General features: G+C 51.3%; 1 protein-coding gene across 1 annotated transcript in view; it reads right to left on the minus strand.

The window, feature by feature from the left end:
* Positions 1–835, minus strand: part of LOC144168623 (polypeptide N-acetylgalactosaminyltransferase 1-like) — a 34,014-nt gene extending 33,179 nt beyond the window's left edge. The window contains exon 1 of the mRNA XM_077697570.1: positions 690–835. Coding sequence (XP_077553696.1) covers positions 690–765 — 76 coding nt within the window. The 5' untranslated portion in view covers positions 766–835. The remainder of the gene's footprint in view (positions 1–689) is intronic.
* Between the last annotated feature and the right edge of the window lie 16,956 nt (positions 836–17,791).

The raw sequence follows: 17,791 nt of genomic DNA on the forward strand, positions 1-17,791 counted from the left end.
GACTGAACGCATCTAATGTTCGCGTACAAAAAACGAACCCCACCAGAACTGCTTTGTTGCGAAGATAAGGAATGGTTATTTGTTAAATGGGGTGTATGGTTGGGCTGCCGTCATACCGTAGCGGAGGAGGATACCTTTAAAAATGCAGAGAGGTCGGATACCGCAGCGGGATTAGTAATGAGTGCGGCTTGATTGCTATTGGTGTCCCATACATAAACGTCATCATTGATGTGAAGCCTGTCAAAAACGAGCCTCACATGGTCCCTTTTCTTTTTTATTGTTTTCGAAAACTATTAGCCTTCCGCCAATAAACGCAAACCACCACTACCACCCAAGAATCATCATCATCATCATCAGAAGCCATCCGCGAAAACTGACGCCGAAATTTCAACTCATGGTGCGGGACATACAGCGCTTTATCCTTTCAAAAAATGATATCCCACTTAGGACACTTATCTGCTGTCTCTCGGAACGTACAAGTGCACGGGGACCACAGTTGGAACGGGTGCTTGAGCCTGAAATGTAAGCCACACATGACGTACATCTCAGCCTCTAACAAAGCACCACATTCAAACCTGAAGCTCTACCCTCTGTTTTAGCGCCTCATTTATCGGAATCCTACATCTTGTACTGTTTGCTCAAATATGATCGAGTGCAGCGGCATCTGTAGGTTCATTCCGTGAACTCACCTATCTGGCTGTGGTCATCGACGAGAATAATTTCCCTCAGGAGGCGACGTGGGGTGCGGTTGATCACGCTGTACATGGTTCTCAGGATCACCGAGAATATTTCGTCACAGTATATGATCACCACGGACGCCGTGGGAAGCTTCTGGGCATCGTACGACTCATTCAGGCAACTGCGCAGAAAGGAAACGAGAAGGAGTAATGTCGAAGAAGTAGCAAAGCAAGATGGGAAAAAAGCCGAGCCAGCGACAGTAGTGTTTAGCTTCCAACAGCAGGAATTCAGGTCACTACAGTAAGCGATTTTTTCCCGAAGGAATAGCAGCTCCGAAAATGATCTGTGCAGCGAGGAACTGCGCGCTTGTTTCGCCCGAATTAATAGCCCGAAATCGCAGCGAACCCCATATACATTTTAATTTGCGGTCGTGCTTCTCACCATACACAGCTGTTCGAGCTTTTAAATTTTGAAACTATTAAAAAACATACGCATTTCATCCAAATCGTGAATTCGAAAGCATTCAGTGCAGACTGGAGGCTGCTCAGCGCTCTTAGTTTCGTACTGGGAGGATGTGCGTCTGTTGCCCCACGGAGGGGTCCGCGTGCTTTCATATACTGCCAGTTCAACACCCCTGTGACATCCGCAGCTTCCCTCTTTCGCTTCCACATGGCGTTGCCTAGCAGAGCGGTCCTTTGCGTGTGTTGTTATTAATGAGAGCAAAGCCCGCGGTATGGGGCGCTTCGCATATGCGGGCGAGCACTTCTCATAATCTGACTGCGGCGCCACCTTTTGAACAACCAAGCCGTTCTTTGCGACATGGTTTTAGCGCTACAAATGGACGAACACAAGAAAGAGGACGGGGCAGGCGCTACTAACAACTGGTTTCATTGCATTGACGTGCAACGAAATATATAGGAAAAGAAAGAAGCAAGATGCGCAGAAGAGGTGTGCGCAGAACTTCATTAACCAATGTAGGAGGCTACGGAAGGGTGATATCAAACAATCTCGCAGGCATAGAGATATAGACGTGTCGCTAACACAGTCGCCTCCTTTTTCTTTATGTGATAGGCCTCTAAACGTTCACGGGATTTTTGGTCCCAGCTTCTGCCTAGAGTTTTGGCCTGGCGAAACATCGGCTCACACGTTGTGAATTTATTGCAGTGAGACGAAAGGCCGGCCCCATCAAGTTTCTTTAAATTTTGCGCATGCACCTTAAACCGGCCGGTTTGCCCTATGTACAGGTGCCGTCATAAGTAATTGGAGCACGGGAGCTGTGGCCGAACTGTATCGGAGCGCCGTGTAGCTGCACCGGCGGTAAATGAAAGGACGAGAACACGCATGCGCGCCTGCCGATGGTGATAGCCCATCTATACCTCTCAAACCACTTTTTTTAACCTGGCTTTAAGCATTGTTCGCTCGCAGCATACTGGCCTCCGCGATGGCGCTGATAGCGTACACACGTAAAAATATTTGAACGAAAAACTCGCTACAAATTCCTGTGTCAGCGCGCAGCTTCTCCGGCAGCTGGAAGTGCGCCAGAGACGCTGCCAGAATCGTCTCTGCTATCAGCGCCGTCGCCGAGAGCACTGTTGAGAAATAAAGAAGCGCAGGCTGGGGGCGACAGTAGGAGAAGAGGAAGAAGAGGATCGGAGGTGCGCACTGCCTAGCCAGTCGACTCCATCACCGTATCGGAAGCCAGACACTGGTCCTCTTTCGCTACACATTTTCTGGTGCCGAAACCCGGGAACCGGCGCACGAGCGAATCTACGTTCGACGGCGCAGCGGCTCCGAGGCACGCGAGGCTTGGATACCTTCGTACTTCTTTATCCTGGAAGCCTTGCCCTCGGCCGCCGCCCCTTTCGGCTCGTTCCCAAGGCCGCCCTTGTTCCCTTGTTATTCGCAACCCCAGCGTCTTGCTTCATCGACTGGTGCCATGGACGCTCTTCGTATTCGCCGAGATGTCCTGCGAGCGACCGTATCCGGGACCATAACAGTCCTCGACGCCTTGCTGCGGAGCCAGGCAGCAACGGCCCTTGATAGACAAAATGTCCTCGACCTCATCTTGCATGACCAGGTGAGCCTACACCAACTCGACGCTCAAGTTCAGGACAACCTGAAGGATGAAGAATTTGATGCCGATGTTTTGGAAGCGATCGATTTCGACGAGCGTATCTGCGCCCTGCGAACGCGCGTACGCTTCTCCGCGAGCGAAGACTCTTCCGCAAGCCCCGTCCTTCAACCTCAGGCGGCCCTGTTCACCACCCGCATCGCACCCTCGTCTACTTGCTCGCTCCCCAAGGAGGTCTGGCGGACAGGGGTCCTAGGTGACGTGCCGCCCGTCCGGGAAATAACTGGTGCGTCGGTAGAACAGGACAACGACGACGGAGGCGCTGCAGCCTTTTAGAACGCCAAGCAAGACCCCGATGGGCTCAGCCCGGGAGAGTGGCTCCAGCGACCACCCAACCCTGGTGTTGCCGAGATTTCCGAGTTGGAGAAATCTGAGGGAGCCTGCCGAGACCTCGCCGTCGCTGACACGACCATCGTTTCCGAGACGTCTGACCGGCCTTGCCGCAGCGCTGGCGTCACCGACGCGGCTCGCACGTCAGAGGCGTCATTACAGCCCTTCCGCAACCCTCGCATTCACGACTTCACTACCGCCACGGAGACGTCGGACCCGTTCGGCCACGGCCATAGATTCGATTATGCGACTCTTGTTTCGGAGACCTCCGAGTTTTCCTGTTGCGACCCTTACGTCGGCGACGCGTCTCTCGTTTCACAAGCAGTTCAGCGACCCGGTTTCAAGTCGAAGATATTTGCATTGGGTCCAGCAACGAAAACGTGGTTCGTGCAGAAGATGGACTCGCTTCAGGGGATAACGAAGCCGCTACTCCTCCGACGCTCCATGAGCGAGCTTCGACGCCGGAAGCGAGCTTCGGCCGCGCTCGTCAAGGCTCGGTGTGGAGGCAACTTCGTAACAAAGCAGAACAAATGCTTCTATGGTGACGACCCCTTATTTAGCAAGCGCAACTCGATTCTGAACGAGCCTTTGTACCGTGCATAGGTCGGCAAAACAGAAAGAACTCACTCAAACTCAATCACATTTTTTTTAATTTACGCTGTACTCAATCAAACTCAGACTCAAAAAGTTCGTCTGTTCACAAAATCACTCGTACTCACTCATCAAATACTCATTTGTAATCGTACTCACTTGTACTCAAACTCATTTGTCCTCACGAGTATTCGTACTCAATCTGTACTCATGAGTACTACTGCTCATGAGTACTACTCATGAGTACTACTCATTATGCACTCGCGAGTACTACTCATTCTGCACTCACGAGTACTACTCATTCTGCACTCATGAGTACTACTCATTCTGCACTCATGAGCACTCAATTTGTATTACTCACGAATAATCAACTTATCTGCACTGTTAGCTAGGTCGTAGCTCGAATGAAAGACTAAGTAGAAAAAATAAATTGTTTAATTGATTAGAAAAACACAGGTTACATATAAATCAGGACAGAGCAAGAAAACGTCTGTCGTTGGGCGACTTACTGTGCGAAGGCAAGTACACTGTACATGTGAGAAAGCGAAACGGAACGTAAGCACTCGCGTTGCGCCTGGCGTCTCGTCTTGTTCTCAGGCCGGGTCGGGCTCAGGGGAGCTCGGGGCTTGTCGGTGCGGCCGTGGCCGTAAACTGTTTTTCTGCGTGTCTTCGGGTGGCAGCTTTTGTCGCCCGTTTTCGTTTCCGGGCGCGCTGATACGTATCCTAATCGTGCTCTGAATCCGAAATGCGCCTGCCCCCTGGCACAATGAAGCATTCGCGTAGATTGACGTCCGTTCGTATCCAGATCACTGTCCGCTTGTTCACAGATGCTCGATGCTGGCGTTTGTTTTTTGTTGTTCCAGATACTAGAAACTTCGTTAAGAGGGTGTTCGTCTCGTTGAGTTTCGGTGAATTTCAAATCTGCTTGATTTTATTGTGTGTGTGCCGTGGGATTCACTTCGTCAGACCTGAACTTGACAGTGTTTACGGCGTTGCGTTGGTTGCGCCGCTTCCGTCGGCGATTGTGTTCGTGTAGCTCGTCGCGTGCTTGATGCATGTGGGGGCGTAGACGTCTGGTTTGTCCGGTGGCGAGCTGCGCTGTGTAGGGATGGCATAGTTCGGCGCGTTGAGGACGTTGCTTGAATTGACGCGTGCGTTGCGTATGGTGCGGGAGCCGTTTGGCTTTTCGTTTAGTGTGCGGTAGCGGGGCGTTTTCGTAGGGTGGCATGGCTGATCGGTCAAAGTCGTTGCGGCTCCGTGCTCGCAGTCGCCGTGGTTGTTTCGGAAGTGAAACCGTTGTGGTGGGGAAGCGGGCGTAGTTCGTGCCGTCCGTTCGGTCCCACATTCCTCGGCGTCGCAAGCGTGCATGACTTCATCGTCAGGGCATTCGATGCTTCGTCTGGATCGGGTTCATTCGTTGCCGTTCTTGCCGTGTCCGTGTCGTCGCTCAAGACCTCTTCTTTTGCCCGTTGTTTCGAGAATGCTATAATTGCTATCTCTCCCATACAAGCAGGATCCGTTTATCGCGAGTCCGCTTGCTCGCGGTTGCGTCCTCTTGTACGAAATGGTGTTTGTCATGTGAGTCTCGATCGGAGCGCGGGTGCCGGTGATCTTGTTAATTCTGGCTCGGACATGCCGCATGCGCTGGCCGTGTCGTTGCTCGTTGACGGACCTACTTGCACGAGTGTCATGTCGTTCGTCCACTGGACTCGGGCGGGAGCAGCGGGTGTCGGAGAGCTCGTACTTTCCGGTAGGGTTGAACCGCGTGCGCTGGGTCTTTTGTTGCTTGTAGCCAGGTGATTTCTGCGCTTGTAACATTCGCTGGCCAAGTCCGGATAGCACCTGCAGTGGGAGCGGAGGATGTCGCGAACAGCAGTTTCCTCCGTGTGTGCTGCGGCTTGGTGGCGTTCCGTGCGTTGTGCATTTCGTTCTCCGTGGTCAGCTCCACTGGTTCAAGTTGGATGTCGTTCGTCACTTCTGGTGCGTTTCGTGCGCTGTGCGTCTCGTTTTATTTAGGAAACTCCCCTATAATTGGGGTGCGGTCGTTCGCCACGTATGGTGCATTTCGGGCGCCGTGCGTCTTGCTCGCTTGTCGTGGCCATATCCACCAATCCGGATGCGATGTCGTTGGTTGCGTGGACCCGCGCCGGGACAGCACGCGCGGAAAATGTACGTACCGGCCCCGTTGCGTTCCGTGCTCTCAGCGTTCCGTTCGTGTACGTCTGTGGCGGAAGAGCGGGTGCCAGGAACGTGGTGCCTTCTGGCTCGTGCGCGTTGCGTACGTTGCGCGTCTTGTGGCTCGTTGCTGGAATGACCTGCGCGTGGGCGATGTAGCAGAGCAACGTGTGTTCGTCATCTCGCCAGAAATGCGCTGACCTTCGATGCGTCTCCGTAATCGTGGCGATTACCTGGGAAAGGTCCGGTGAGCACGCAATCACAATTTTGCATGCGTCGTCTCGTTCATGTGCGTGCCGTCGTGCATTCTGCCTGTGCTCGGATCTCGTGCAGTCCAGGCACCGTGGAAAACGTGCGGCCGACTCTCGCCAGTTGTCTCAGAAAACTTTCTCGTTCATCACGCAGCCTTCTGCGCTCAAACAGCGCCGCTTGCATGGTCCTCTGCCGTTTGTTGTCGGAGGCAGCCTGAAGTAGCGTTGGCACATTCGTTCGTTTGGACAGATGGCGACGTTCTTCGTTGTCCTCTAGAAGACGCAAGATGATGTCGTCCTTACGGCCAGAGCAGGGTAGTCCTCGTAATCGTAGTGCGCTCACGAACTGCTGTTTCTTCGTAGAGCATAGGACGTAGCGTTCCGTTGAAGTCAGCACTGTGTCGACCACCGCTGGCGTGGAGTGCGTCGGTGCCCCATGTCTGCGTGCTGCACTCTCGTAGTCATGGTGCGGTCCGTCCAGGTTGTTCGTCCGTTCGTCCTCCCGTGGCCTTAAATCATGATCCTGTTGACTGCAACATCTTAGCTAGGTCGTGGCTCGAATGAAAGGCTAAACAAAAAAATAAAATGTTTAACTAATTAGAAATACTGAGATTACATATACATCAGGACAGAGGAGCCCGAGAAGAAAACGTCTTACACGGTGCATTGTCGTAGGGCTTCCCACTGCGCGAAGGCACGTACACGGGAGAGAGCGAAACGGGACGTACGCACTCGCGTTTTGAATCGCGCGCTGAATCGCGGTTGAATTGCGGGGCAGTTGGCCAGTTGTAGAGAGGGCGCATTATGTACATGAAGCTACTTAACGGCGACCCCAGTAGCTCCCATGTGTACAGCGGGGCGTGATATTAAGTTGCAATAATGAATTATCTTTATGACGGACACAGACAGACAGACTGACAGGCCAACATTGTCGCGCTCAAGTGGCCGAAGAAAGACTATCGTCTTTAAAGGAGCCATGAAGACAAAATACAAGTTAGGTTTATTAGAAAGACGGCTTAGTCCCGATAACAATGATACCAATATCATCGCAATCTTCGAACAAATAACGGAGATATTAAAGAAAACGTGTGAAGCAGTCGCGACCCCCTAGCCAATTTCCCGCAACTTTTCTATGACGTCACGGAACCTTGTTTGTGCGATTGGCGGCCGCCTAACTGACCTCTTCTTGTTGTTCTTAGGTGGTTCGGGTGAAAAGGAACTGTCGCGACGACACATGACTGGACGTCTGTAATGGGGCCTCTAGTTCCATTTGAGCGCATCACTTGAATGCTAATGTGCAGTTAACGCACTGAAAATTGTTTTACTGTTGGCCCGTATGACGTCATTCTTGCTCATAACACGTCACTGTGGCGCAAAATTTGAAAGTTTTTAAATACTTCTTGCGTTTTTTCCGTTAAAAAACATATTTTGTGGCTGTAATGGAGCTGAGTGAGATACTGAATCCTAGTTCTTTCAAATTAAACGAAGTTGTATTTTCTCTTCATGGCTCCTTTAAAACCATCTGGAAAGAGACGCTGCCGCCGCTGTTCCGAATTCTGCGAACATTGCGCAACCGTACCCCTCGCAACCGCCGCCAGCCCGCAAAGTAAGAGATAAACAGAAAGACGAAAACCGGCTAGCGCGCGAAAAGCCAAAGAGGGAGGTCCCGCCGCGAAAAAGGGACAGGACGGGCGCTACGCGTCGTTGTGTCTATTTCCGTTAACAGCTAGGCCAAAACCCACACGGGTCTGATCTTACTAATTTTTCTATGCGTGTGTGTGCGGTTAACCAGAGCACCCGACACAAATTTGCTGCACCTGGCGACGCGCCGACGGTGGGCCCGATTCGCGCCTCGGTCAGCCAGCCCGCGGCAGACGTGCCGCAACTGGCGGCACACGGCGCCGCCGAGTCTACTCTCCTTTTCCCATCGAGACGGCCGCACCAAATCATGCTTGGGATGACCGGCCCGCAAAAGACACGCAGCGACGAGTAGACTCTGGAGACGGCGCCGCTGAGTCGCCTCCCCTTTCCCATTCGTGGCTCGGCTGACGCAATCACTTCGCCTGCATTCGCCGGATTCAAACTGCGGCCAGTGATAGTCCTGATTGGAAAGATTCGAACTGCACGCGGCTGCGGCGGAACCCCGGGGGTATAAAACCAGCCTTGAAGCAGCGGCTGTGCGGCGGCATTTCATCGGAGGCCCTGAGTTGAGAAGTGCCTCTGCGCGAGCCATATAACGCTCTTGCTACCTTTGTATATATTGTATAAGAATGCAGCCTAAAATCACCGTCGGCTCGACAACTTCATCGCTCTCCTCTGCGCCGCGTCGATAGCGGACTGAGCAGGGCAACGTCGCAACATCTATGCATCTGTATTGTTAACCTGTGGCTTTTGTATCTATGTTGTACAACGCGCCCCTTATGTAACACCCCCCTGTGGGGTCTTTAAGGAAATAAAGTGAAGTGAATCGCACAGTGGTGACTGAGCTAGAATGGCCCAGTCCCAACAGTGTGTGTGTGTGTTCGGGGGGGGGGGGGTGGAGAGGGTATCGGTCGCAGTCGAGGGCCGCAGGGCACCCAGTTGCTGCCGGTGCTTGGCAGCCGTTAAAGCAGTGTCGAACTGCTCTGCCGTGCTTCGTGTACTCGAGAACAAAGTTTGTAGACGCGTTTTTCGGAGGCGTGATAGCTTGCACTGACGTCACTGTATTGCCGTGTTGGTGGGTTGGTTGCACAGTGGAAATCTGCAGCTCTTATCTCGAGCAACGCCGATGAAGCTGGCAGCGATCGATCAAAAAGTGCGGTGACGTCGTTATGTGCAATCTACATGTTTTACGAGACGTTCCAAGATGAGAGCTTAAGCGACAATCCCGGCGTCTGGCGTTGGCGTTCATCAATTCAAAACAATTCCTTCACGAGGCCTCTCACAGTGCGAGCTTAAACTCGGCGGTATAGTTGCTAGCGAGGGGTGGTCGCCCCGCCTGTAAACAGTAGTGAAGGTAGGGGAATAACAACCACCGAAATTCACCATCATCGTCAGCGCCCTCATTACACGGTGGCATAAACGAGAAGCGGCGAATCGGGTTGCCACTCGAAAGTAAAGCCATTCGAAAGCAAAACACTCCTCCAGCGGCAAGATGACAGAGCTCTTCGACAAAATATGTGAGGCTAAACAAGGCGCCGCACGCGTTGAACTGGATATTATGATGTCCGATTCACAACTCACAAACGTGCTGTGTACTCGGATATTTTATTTCCATTGCTGGGGCAAATTCCACCGCCGCGCGTGCACGCCGTAGTGCACGGTGGGGCTATATGCTCACTTGTAAATGGCACTACACGAGACCATATTACTAGCGAGCCTGGGCAAAATGTTTCAAAACGGGAACCTAATAAAACCATATGGGCGCACGTACATCAGCCAAACTGTCGCTCGAATACGCACGGCGAACGTTACAAACCACGCAGTCGGTTTGACGCGAGTTACGTAAATTAACTGCGACTGTTGAAATGAGCGGTTCGGCTCACGAAAAGACTACTCAGCGTGACATGCGTCTACGGAAACTTCTGAAGACCGAAAAAGAGGGACTTCAGTGCGCCTAGTTCGTGCGTTGTTAGCAGCCTCCACCGCCTCTCCCCTAAAACAATTGCAAGGGAGCAAGCGCAATGAAGCCGCCACGCGTTCACAGGCCGCGTCAACAAAAATAACTGCGGCAGTCAACAAGTCCCATCAGAGAAGAGCAACTGAGGCCGCGTTTCCCGCCGGGCCCTCACCCCCTCCTTTTTCCCTCTTCACCGTGACTGACCCCTTTGCGAGCGACCGCCGAAAAACGCGCCAAACAGGGACCGGGAAAGGAGGGAGGTGCAGTTTTCGTTGTCTAATTTTACCATCCTTGACAGTTAAGCTGCACAGCGGCACCGCTAAATGTTTGCGACTCGTACACGCGCGTCCGGACTCGAGCTCGTGATAAAACTTGTTTGCACTACTGTACTCAGGAGTGCATATACTCATGAATACACAGTACTCATGAGTACACAGTATTCATGAGTATTGTACTCATGAGTGCTGTGTACTCATGAGTACTGTATACTCATGAGTACTGTGTATTCATGAGTACTGTGTACTCATGAGTACTGTGTACTCATGAGTACTCATACTCATTAGTACTCAAACTCATGAGTACTCATACTCGTGAATACTGTACTCATGAGTACTCATACTCATGAGTAGTGTACTCATGAGTACTGTACTCACGAGTAGTGGACTTACCCCTGTACTCACTCGTCATCGTACTCACTGTTTTTTTCTGGGTGTGTGATCACTCATCATCGTACTCACTCATGAGTTTGAGTACAAATGAGTACAAATGAGTGTACTCACGAGTGAGTACGCCGACCTATGGTACCGTGTTGGGTCCGGCGAGAGTGAAGTCCTATGGTTCCCAGAGATAACGGACACGCCGCTGGAACACAACAATTACTTCACGGAAGGCGAATCAGACGTGGACGCAACGGCGATGCCATTACACTCACCGCATGATCTCTGTAAATTTGACCGTCCGAATCAGCTGTTTCCATTCGATCCCGGCGGCTGCCTTCTGGCCGAAAACCTAGAGCATGCCCCGGGTGACCGTATGAACATTCGCAGTCTTTTAGCCCTACGTCACTTTGGTCAACAACCCAGCAAGCGCTCGTTGCCCGTGCCGCTGCCAGCTAGCTCCTAACGAACTTGGCGGAGGCGGGAGTGTGTTGAGAAATAAAGAAGCGCAGGCTGGGGGCGACAGTAGGAGAAGAGGAAGAAGAGGATCGGAGGTGCGCACTGCCTAGCCAATCGACTCCATCACCGTATCGGAAGCCAGACACTGGTCCTCTTTCGCTACAAGCACTATGCTGCGAGCAATGCTCGAAGCCAAATTTAAAAAGTGGTTTCAGTGGTATAGATGGGCTATCGCCGTCTGCATGCGCGCATACGTGTTCTCGTCCTTTCATTTACCGCCGGTGCAGCTACACGGCGCTCCGATACAGTTCGGCCACAGCTCCCGTGCTCCAATTACTTATGACGGCACCTGTACGACCTGCCACATTTCACCGGAACCTCGTACAGTACTTTTGCGCACTGCAGATACGGAGTGGCATGTTTCTTTGAGCAACCAGCCATTTTCCTCGCCGGCTTGGTTGTGCATGGGCAAAGCTGTGCTAGCTTGATTGGCACCGAAAAAACCATCAGAATACCATGCCGATTTGCAACCTTTTTTGGGTTGTGTGACCCCTTGTGTACATATGGTACAACTTCAGGTTTTTTGTTGTGCACTTCCGCATCCGCGTTTTTTTTTTTTTTTTGGCGCTGCCCGTCAGTTTTTGGAGTAGAGCCTCCGCCACTGTCATTATGAACGATCTAGGGAACCCCGCAGACAATAGTCTTTCCACTTGTTTTGTGAAGGTACTACGTGTGAGCCCGACTTTCGTAGAGCCGACTCTAGGCGTGAAATCACTATGCCGCTCTTAACAAGTTTAGAGGGGGCCGAATCATATGGCAAGAGTTCTTTTCGCGCTCTGGGAGAATACAACCAGCACGTGTGCCCCCTCAAAAACCACAAATTAACATCAAAACACTGCACCCCTTTCTCATCCGGCAGTTCATATGTGAAGGACAGGCCTTTCCCATGTTCCTTAAACGCATTCACCAATGCCTGCACCCTGTCCTGGATGCAGGCATTTAAAGAAACTTGATGGGGCCCACCTTTCGTCTCACTGCAATAAATTCACAACGTGTGAGCCAATGTTTCGCCAGGCTAAAATTCTAGACAGAAGCTAGGACCAAACAGCCCGTGAACTTTTAGAGGCCTATCACATAAAGAAAAAAGGAGGCGACCGTGTTAGCGACACTTCTATATCTCTGCATGCCTACGAGATGGTTTGACACCACCCTTCTGTAGCCTCCTACATTGGTTAGTGAAGTTCTGCGCACACCTCTTCTGCGCATCTTGCTTCTTTCTTTTCCTACATATTTCGTTGCACGTCATGCAATAAAACCAGTTGTTAGTAGCGCCTGTCCCGTCCTCTTTCTTGTGTTCGTGCATTTGTAGCACTAAAACCATGTCGCAAAGTTCGCACCAACTCGCCCCGCAGCAAATCCTTCTCAAGCCGTTCTTTCTTGAGACTTTCATAGGATGAAATGTGGTAACGCGGTAGCAGCGATATGGAGAGGGCATAGCCTAGCGAGGAGGAGCGCAAGCGTCAAGCACACATGCAGAAAGTTTGAACAAATGTCAACAACCTTCCCCAATCCATTCTCACAGCTGGTAAGACACGTGATTGGGCCCGACGAAAATATTCTTGGTGAGGATAAATCTATCCTGGCAGGCTCGCCAATTGTTTTTATTGTCACGTGAACGGATGGTTAGGTTGTCTTTACCAGCTCAGAGAGATGGATGAAGGCAAGCCGTCGACGTGGTTAATAAAACAGACAAAATGCACACGAAAAAACCCTCAAGCAAACCACTTAATAAATCAATTGCACTCTACCAATACCCAATCAAACCTCAAATTAAATATCTCAAAATACAATGCAAATCACAACCCAAAAGTCTCTACAATCATGCCCTACACCACTATTACAAATACATTCCTTACATCAAGTTCTACTGAACTCCTCTCTCGTACCACATCTCCCCATTTGTGTCCTTTACGACTGCGTCACTACTGGACTGGCCTACCCCGGTCGTCGGCGCTGACGTGTCGCACCCTTGCGTGGCCGCGACTCGGTGGTAGCCGTCCGCGTCTCTCCTCGATGCCGACGTTCGATACGCTCAGTCGTTCCTTGGACGGCGTGGGCTCCGCGCGTCCTGACGTTTCCTCTGCCGCTACCCCCTGGTAGCCGCTCCCGTTAGAGGTCCTTGATGCCGGCGTTCGACGCGCGCGGTCATCCCTTGGGCGGCGTGTTTCCTCGGTGGCTACCCCCTGTTAGCCGCTGCCGCTGGAGGTCCCAGGTAGGCTCGGCGCGAACGTAGCCTTTCGGGGCCGTCGAAAGGAAGGTCGACGGAGCGTAGACGTTGGCCGCTGGTGCCCGACCGATGCCGCTGGGGCCACAAAGACACAGGTTCGTGGTGCACCTAGGATCACGGTGCCGATCCGAAGTCGCACCGCTCCCGCCCAGGCTCGGATGGCATGGTCGATTGCCTGGCCGCGTCCCCCTGGCTCGCTCCTTGAAGCTCACGTGCTCCTGTCGCCTCCTGGTTTCTTGCCTCCAGGTTTCTTGCCTGTCTCTTCTCTTTGTGCGCCCCGCTTTTATCCCCTCTGGGCTCTCTCGTAGCGCACTCTCATTGGCTCCTTGGCTTTCTCATGTCCATTTATGGCCATCACGCCACTGGTCTCCTGCGCGGCGTTCTCTCATTGGATGACCAGTGCGCTGTCATATTTTACCATGATGCCTGGGGGTTAGGCGCTGGCGTTCTCTAATTGGTGCGCTCCTTGCGCGCACTTTAAATAGCCTTTTCCTTGTTCTTTTTTTCCCTTTTCGAGGGGTTTTGATGCATCGATCTACGTGGGTGCCTTTGACACATGAAAGCTTGAACGAGACGCTTATAAAAGCAGAGCTTTTCTAAGCTGATAAATCTGGTGGAAACGTTTATGCTTGACAATATTGTTGAGCAAAAAGAAAACATTTAGCATGTTTGAGGTAACAAATCAATACATCACTGACGTTCAAATCGTTCTTTTAAGTAAACGTGGATGGCTGCTTGATTTTGCGACAAAAAAAAATACACCGCGAGAAAACTAAAACCACTCGCAGTACCCCTTCGTGGCAATTTTCCACGTTCAAAAGCACAAGAGGTTCCAGTGGATGGCAAGAGCAGTGAAACGTGACAAAAATTATTTAGCGCGAACGGGAATCGATCTGCTGGCTTTCAGGAGTCTATAAAGTTTGCACTTGCGGTTAGGGAACGCCAGGTAGCACCGGTGTTAACATCAGCGTTCGCGACGTTGAGCCAGTAAAGCTAAGCTAATTATCTCCCAATGAACATGTAGCGTCGCGTCGGCGACGGCAGAGAGACGTACGCTCATAGCATGGGGAAGTCCAAAGGGGCTTTATTCAAGGTGCCGTTGCCTTTTATTACGTGGTCACAGCCCCTGGTGGTATTCCCCAAGAGTCTATTCCGAAAACCCCGATACTGCGCACCCTTAGGATGAAGTGTCCGGTAAAAGCAGAAAAGTAGGTAACAAGCACGGGCGAAACTCACATGTACATTAAAGATGAGAGCCCATGCAAACGTGTCGTCGCTAGCCCCCGAAGAGAAATGAACACTCTGTCAATAACATATGGACAGTGTGCGCCAGCTCCTAACCTCTATCTTCTTCAGCTCGCTTATGTTTCGCCGCTGCTTTAAGGTTGCGATATTCGGGATTGGATCGAACTGGTCGCATCCGGTCTCGAGTAGCGGTGCAGCGGCTTTCGCGCAGCGCTTCCTCTTGTTGGGGAGTTGCGCTCTTCTTCTCTCGCCCCTTCTCTTCCTTCGTCGGAGACCCGTCTGTTAAACCTCCAATGGATTTCTGAACTTACTACTGAAAGTCATCCATAACTGACAGCCCCGGAGCGTTTTATCCGCAAGGTTTCACATTTCTCCCAAAGTTTATACTGTGTTAGCACGCACTAGAGCCAGCGGCAATTAGCTGGCTTCGCCCGCTCGGCGTCTGTAGCGCCACATTTTCTCTACTTCCCACTTGAGGAGCGAACGCACGTCAATTGGCGAGGAGAAGTGCACGCTATATGTCGCGCCGTGAACGCTAGGCAAAGTGTTCTCGAAGGTCTAGCGGTACCGGCTCGCGTGATGACGTCGTCGTTCTGCGAGGTTTTCCTCCGCATGTTCGCCGGCCCAACGACAGCTTAAAAATTATCGCTGTTAAAACACATCTAAAGGACGGCGATCCTGGGCAATGCTACTCACAAAGCAGAGAGTTGCAGCTGCGTCTATGAGAGCTGTGTTCGGCAGACTTCGGCACCGGCCACTGAGCTGCACAAGCATGCCGCTTCTGAAAGGATTTTTTCCTTTCCTAGAAGGACCGACTGACCCATGTTCAACAACTCTTCACATGGAACCCTTCTCCCCTTCAGTCCTCAAGGTTCTCACTTGAGTATTAATTACTACCACCGGGGCAGCCGCAAAGAACGCCGCCAATGAGCTCGCATAGCGGCGAAAGAGCCAGCTTGACTCGTGCTAGGTGTCCTCATAGTTCTTTTCTTGCCAAAAACAAACAGTACATAAATTATCGCGCTGCAGCGTGGACATGAGTAGAAATCCTTAGCTAACTTACGTAATTCATCGGTTTTTACACTGGTGTAACCGGGGTGGAATTCAAAGATTCAGTGAAGGGGGTAAGATGTGTCATCTTTTTAAACTAAAGAAACTGCCTATACGCGTGTCATGTAAGCGTTTGATCGGGACAAGATACAAGCGAGTAAAGCTTGAACAATGGACTAAACCGCTGAACAATCACTTGAACTGTGTTTGCACATGACGCAATTAGAAAAAGGGAAGATGGTTTCAGAAGCCCGCCCCCACCCCCCTTCCCGAGGCCGTTCCTCGGAATTCGTTATTGATTTTGACGCAGACACTCGCTGGAGACATGGGTTGGTGCTAGACTAATAACGGTACATGGTGGCGACTCAAAAGTGAATTAAGCCAAACAGCCAGTCGGGCTTACCTGTGGTGTCGGCGCTCACCAATCGTTCTGTTGAGCGGAATCCTATCGGAAACGTACGCGTTGAACCCTGCCCTGGAGAACTCCTTGTAAGCCGTGTCATTCTCGGCGCCTTTAAGGTAAACTCCCGCACCGTTCTGGCCCCAGTGAGGGATGAACCTTGCGAAGAAGTCGGCCTCGTCCGGGTCGTCCACGTCCTCGAGAAGCGGGCTCTCATCACCCGTGTAGGGCGGTGCGTCGGCGCCAATGACCACGACGCCATTAGCTGCCCCTGCAGCTGACTTGTCATCGGCGGAAGCTACGGCACCGCGCTTTCGTGCGAACAATCCCATGAAGGGGATGTCCTCGTCTGGTGTGGTGCGACTTTGTAGCAACATCACTATGACTACGGAGATCGTGAAGGCGACGAGGAGGCGAGCGATACTGGAACGGCGGCGCTTGAAAAGTAGAAAGGCCATGCTGTTCGGCGTCACTTGTGGCCCACAGAACGGCAAGGTTGATGCTAGGACGACGCGCTGATCAGCTGCGACAGGCGTTCGCTTTTTGCGTAAAGGGCGACAGTCACGAATTATGCGGCGTGGAACTATTCTGAGAATGCTCGTGGCACAGGCCCGGGTTGCGAGATGAACGTGCGCGCACGTGTCTTGCACGCACTGATGATGATGGTTGCGATGACAATGACGATGAAGCCTTCAATGAGTTTTACTACGCACGTTCCATGTCTTCTTCTTCTCTTTCATAGGAATATATTCCCGCCGAGGGGTTTTTTCCAAGGCTTGAAGAGCAGCTTACCTGCAAAATTCCAAATAAGTAAACATGTATAATTGGGAGACAGGCTATTACTAACAGTAAAGGAAGTCAGAACAAAGTAAACTCTTGTTGGCTTGGAAACATAGAGAGAAAAAGTGAGAGGGAAAGAAAGAACGAAATAAAGAGAGAGAGAGAGAGAGAGAGAGAGAGAGAGAGAGAGAGAGAGAGAGAGAGAGAGAGAGAGAGAGAGAGAGAGAGAGAGAGAGAGAGAGAGAGAGAGAGAGAGAGAGAGAGAGGCTTACAACGAACCCGAAAAGAACAGTCCTAACGCCACAGGCTTGCAACTGCTCATGTGAATTTATAAAAAAATGAGCAGCCTACAGGTTTACTTATTTTACTTCAAAGTTTATTTCAAAAGTACAGAGCTATTTGTTACTTACGGTAGCTATGCAAGAGGTGATGTCAAGTAGAAAACAAAAAGTCAGTAGTCAGGACAGTCTATCATAGTCATTTATGTTTCAAAAAGGCTGACCCTTTGTTCCCGAATAAATTAATGGTGGCGATATTGATCTGAACCCGAATAAGCACAGTGTGTCCCCACGTGCCCCACTCACAAGCCGATCTCACAAGCAAGCATTTTATGCTTCATTATACGGCCACCTGGGTCCCTAGACACACAGGTGTAAACATGAAAAGAGATTCTGTTCTCCGTCGAGTATTACTCCGGCACTACCGGCGCGCTGTTGAAGGATAATTGAGAACAACATGCACAAACATTGACGCAGTAAGAGGACATCCCAAAGACAAGCAGCCAGAGGAATGCATCAAAATTTTGGCGACCACACACTACGATTCAAAAGGGGGAACTAGCCGGGGGTTTAATCAAAGGAACCCTTCAAACTATGTACAAATGCCGAAGTGACCAAACAGTGAGCCCCTTTTAACGTTTGCTCAGCAGGACAGCAAGAGTTCTCAAAGCAAACCAGCAGATGGCGCTATTTGTATACGGGATCGGCGAGACTTGTAACCCACAATGGAAACGCAATGACGCAAAGGGGAATGGAGGGCCCACGTCTTAGCCCGAGCTATTTCTCACGATACGGTATCCATATGCCATGACCAACTTTTATTCCCAGAAGAGCTTCGCCAAGTTCTGCATTATACTCGCCCTGGATATTTATGAAACGTCA

This window comes from Haemaphysalis longicornis, unplaced genomic scaffold (genome assembly GCF_048455015.1).
Source record: "Haemaphysalis longicornis isolate Haplotype H1 unplaced genomic scaffold, Haemaphysalis longicornis Haplotype H1 scaffold_2, whole genome shotgun sequence".
Taxonomy (NCBI): domain Eukaryota; kingdom Metazoa; phylum Arthropoda; class Arachnida; order Ixodida; family Ixodidae; genus Haemaphysalis; species Haemaphysalis longicornis.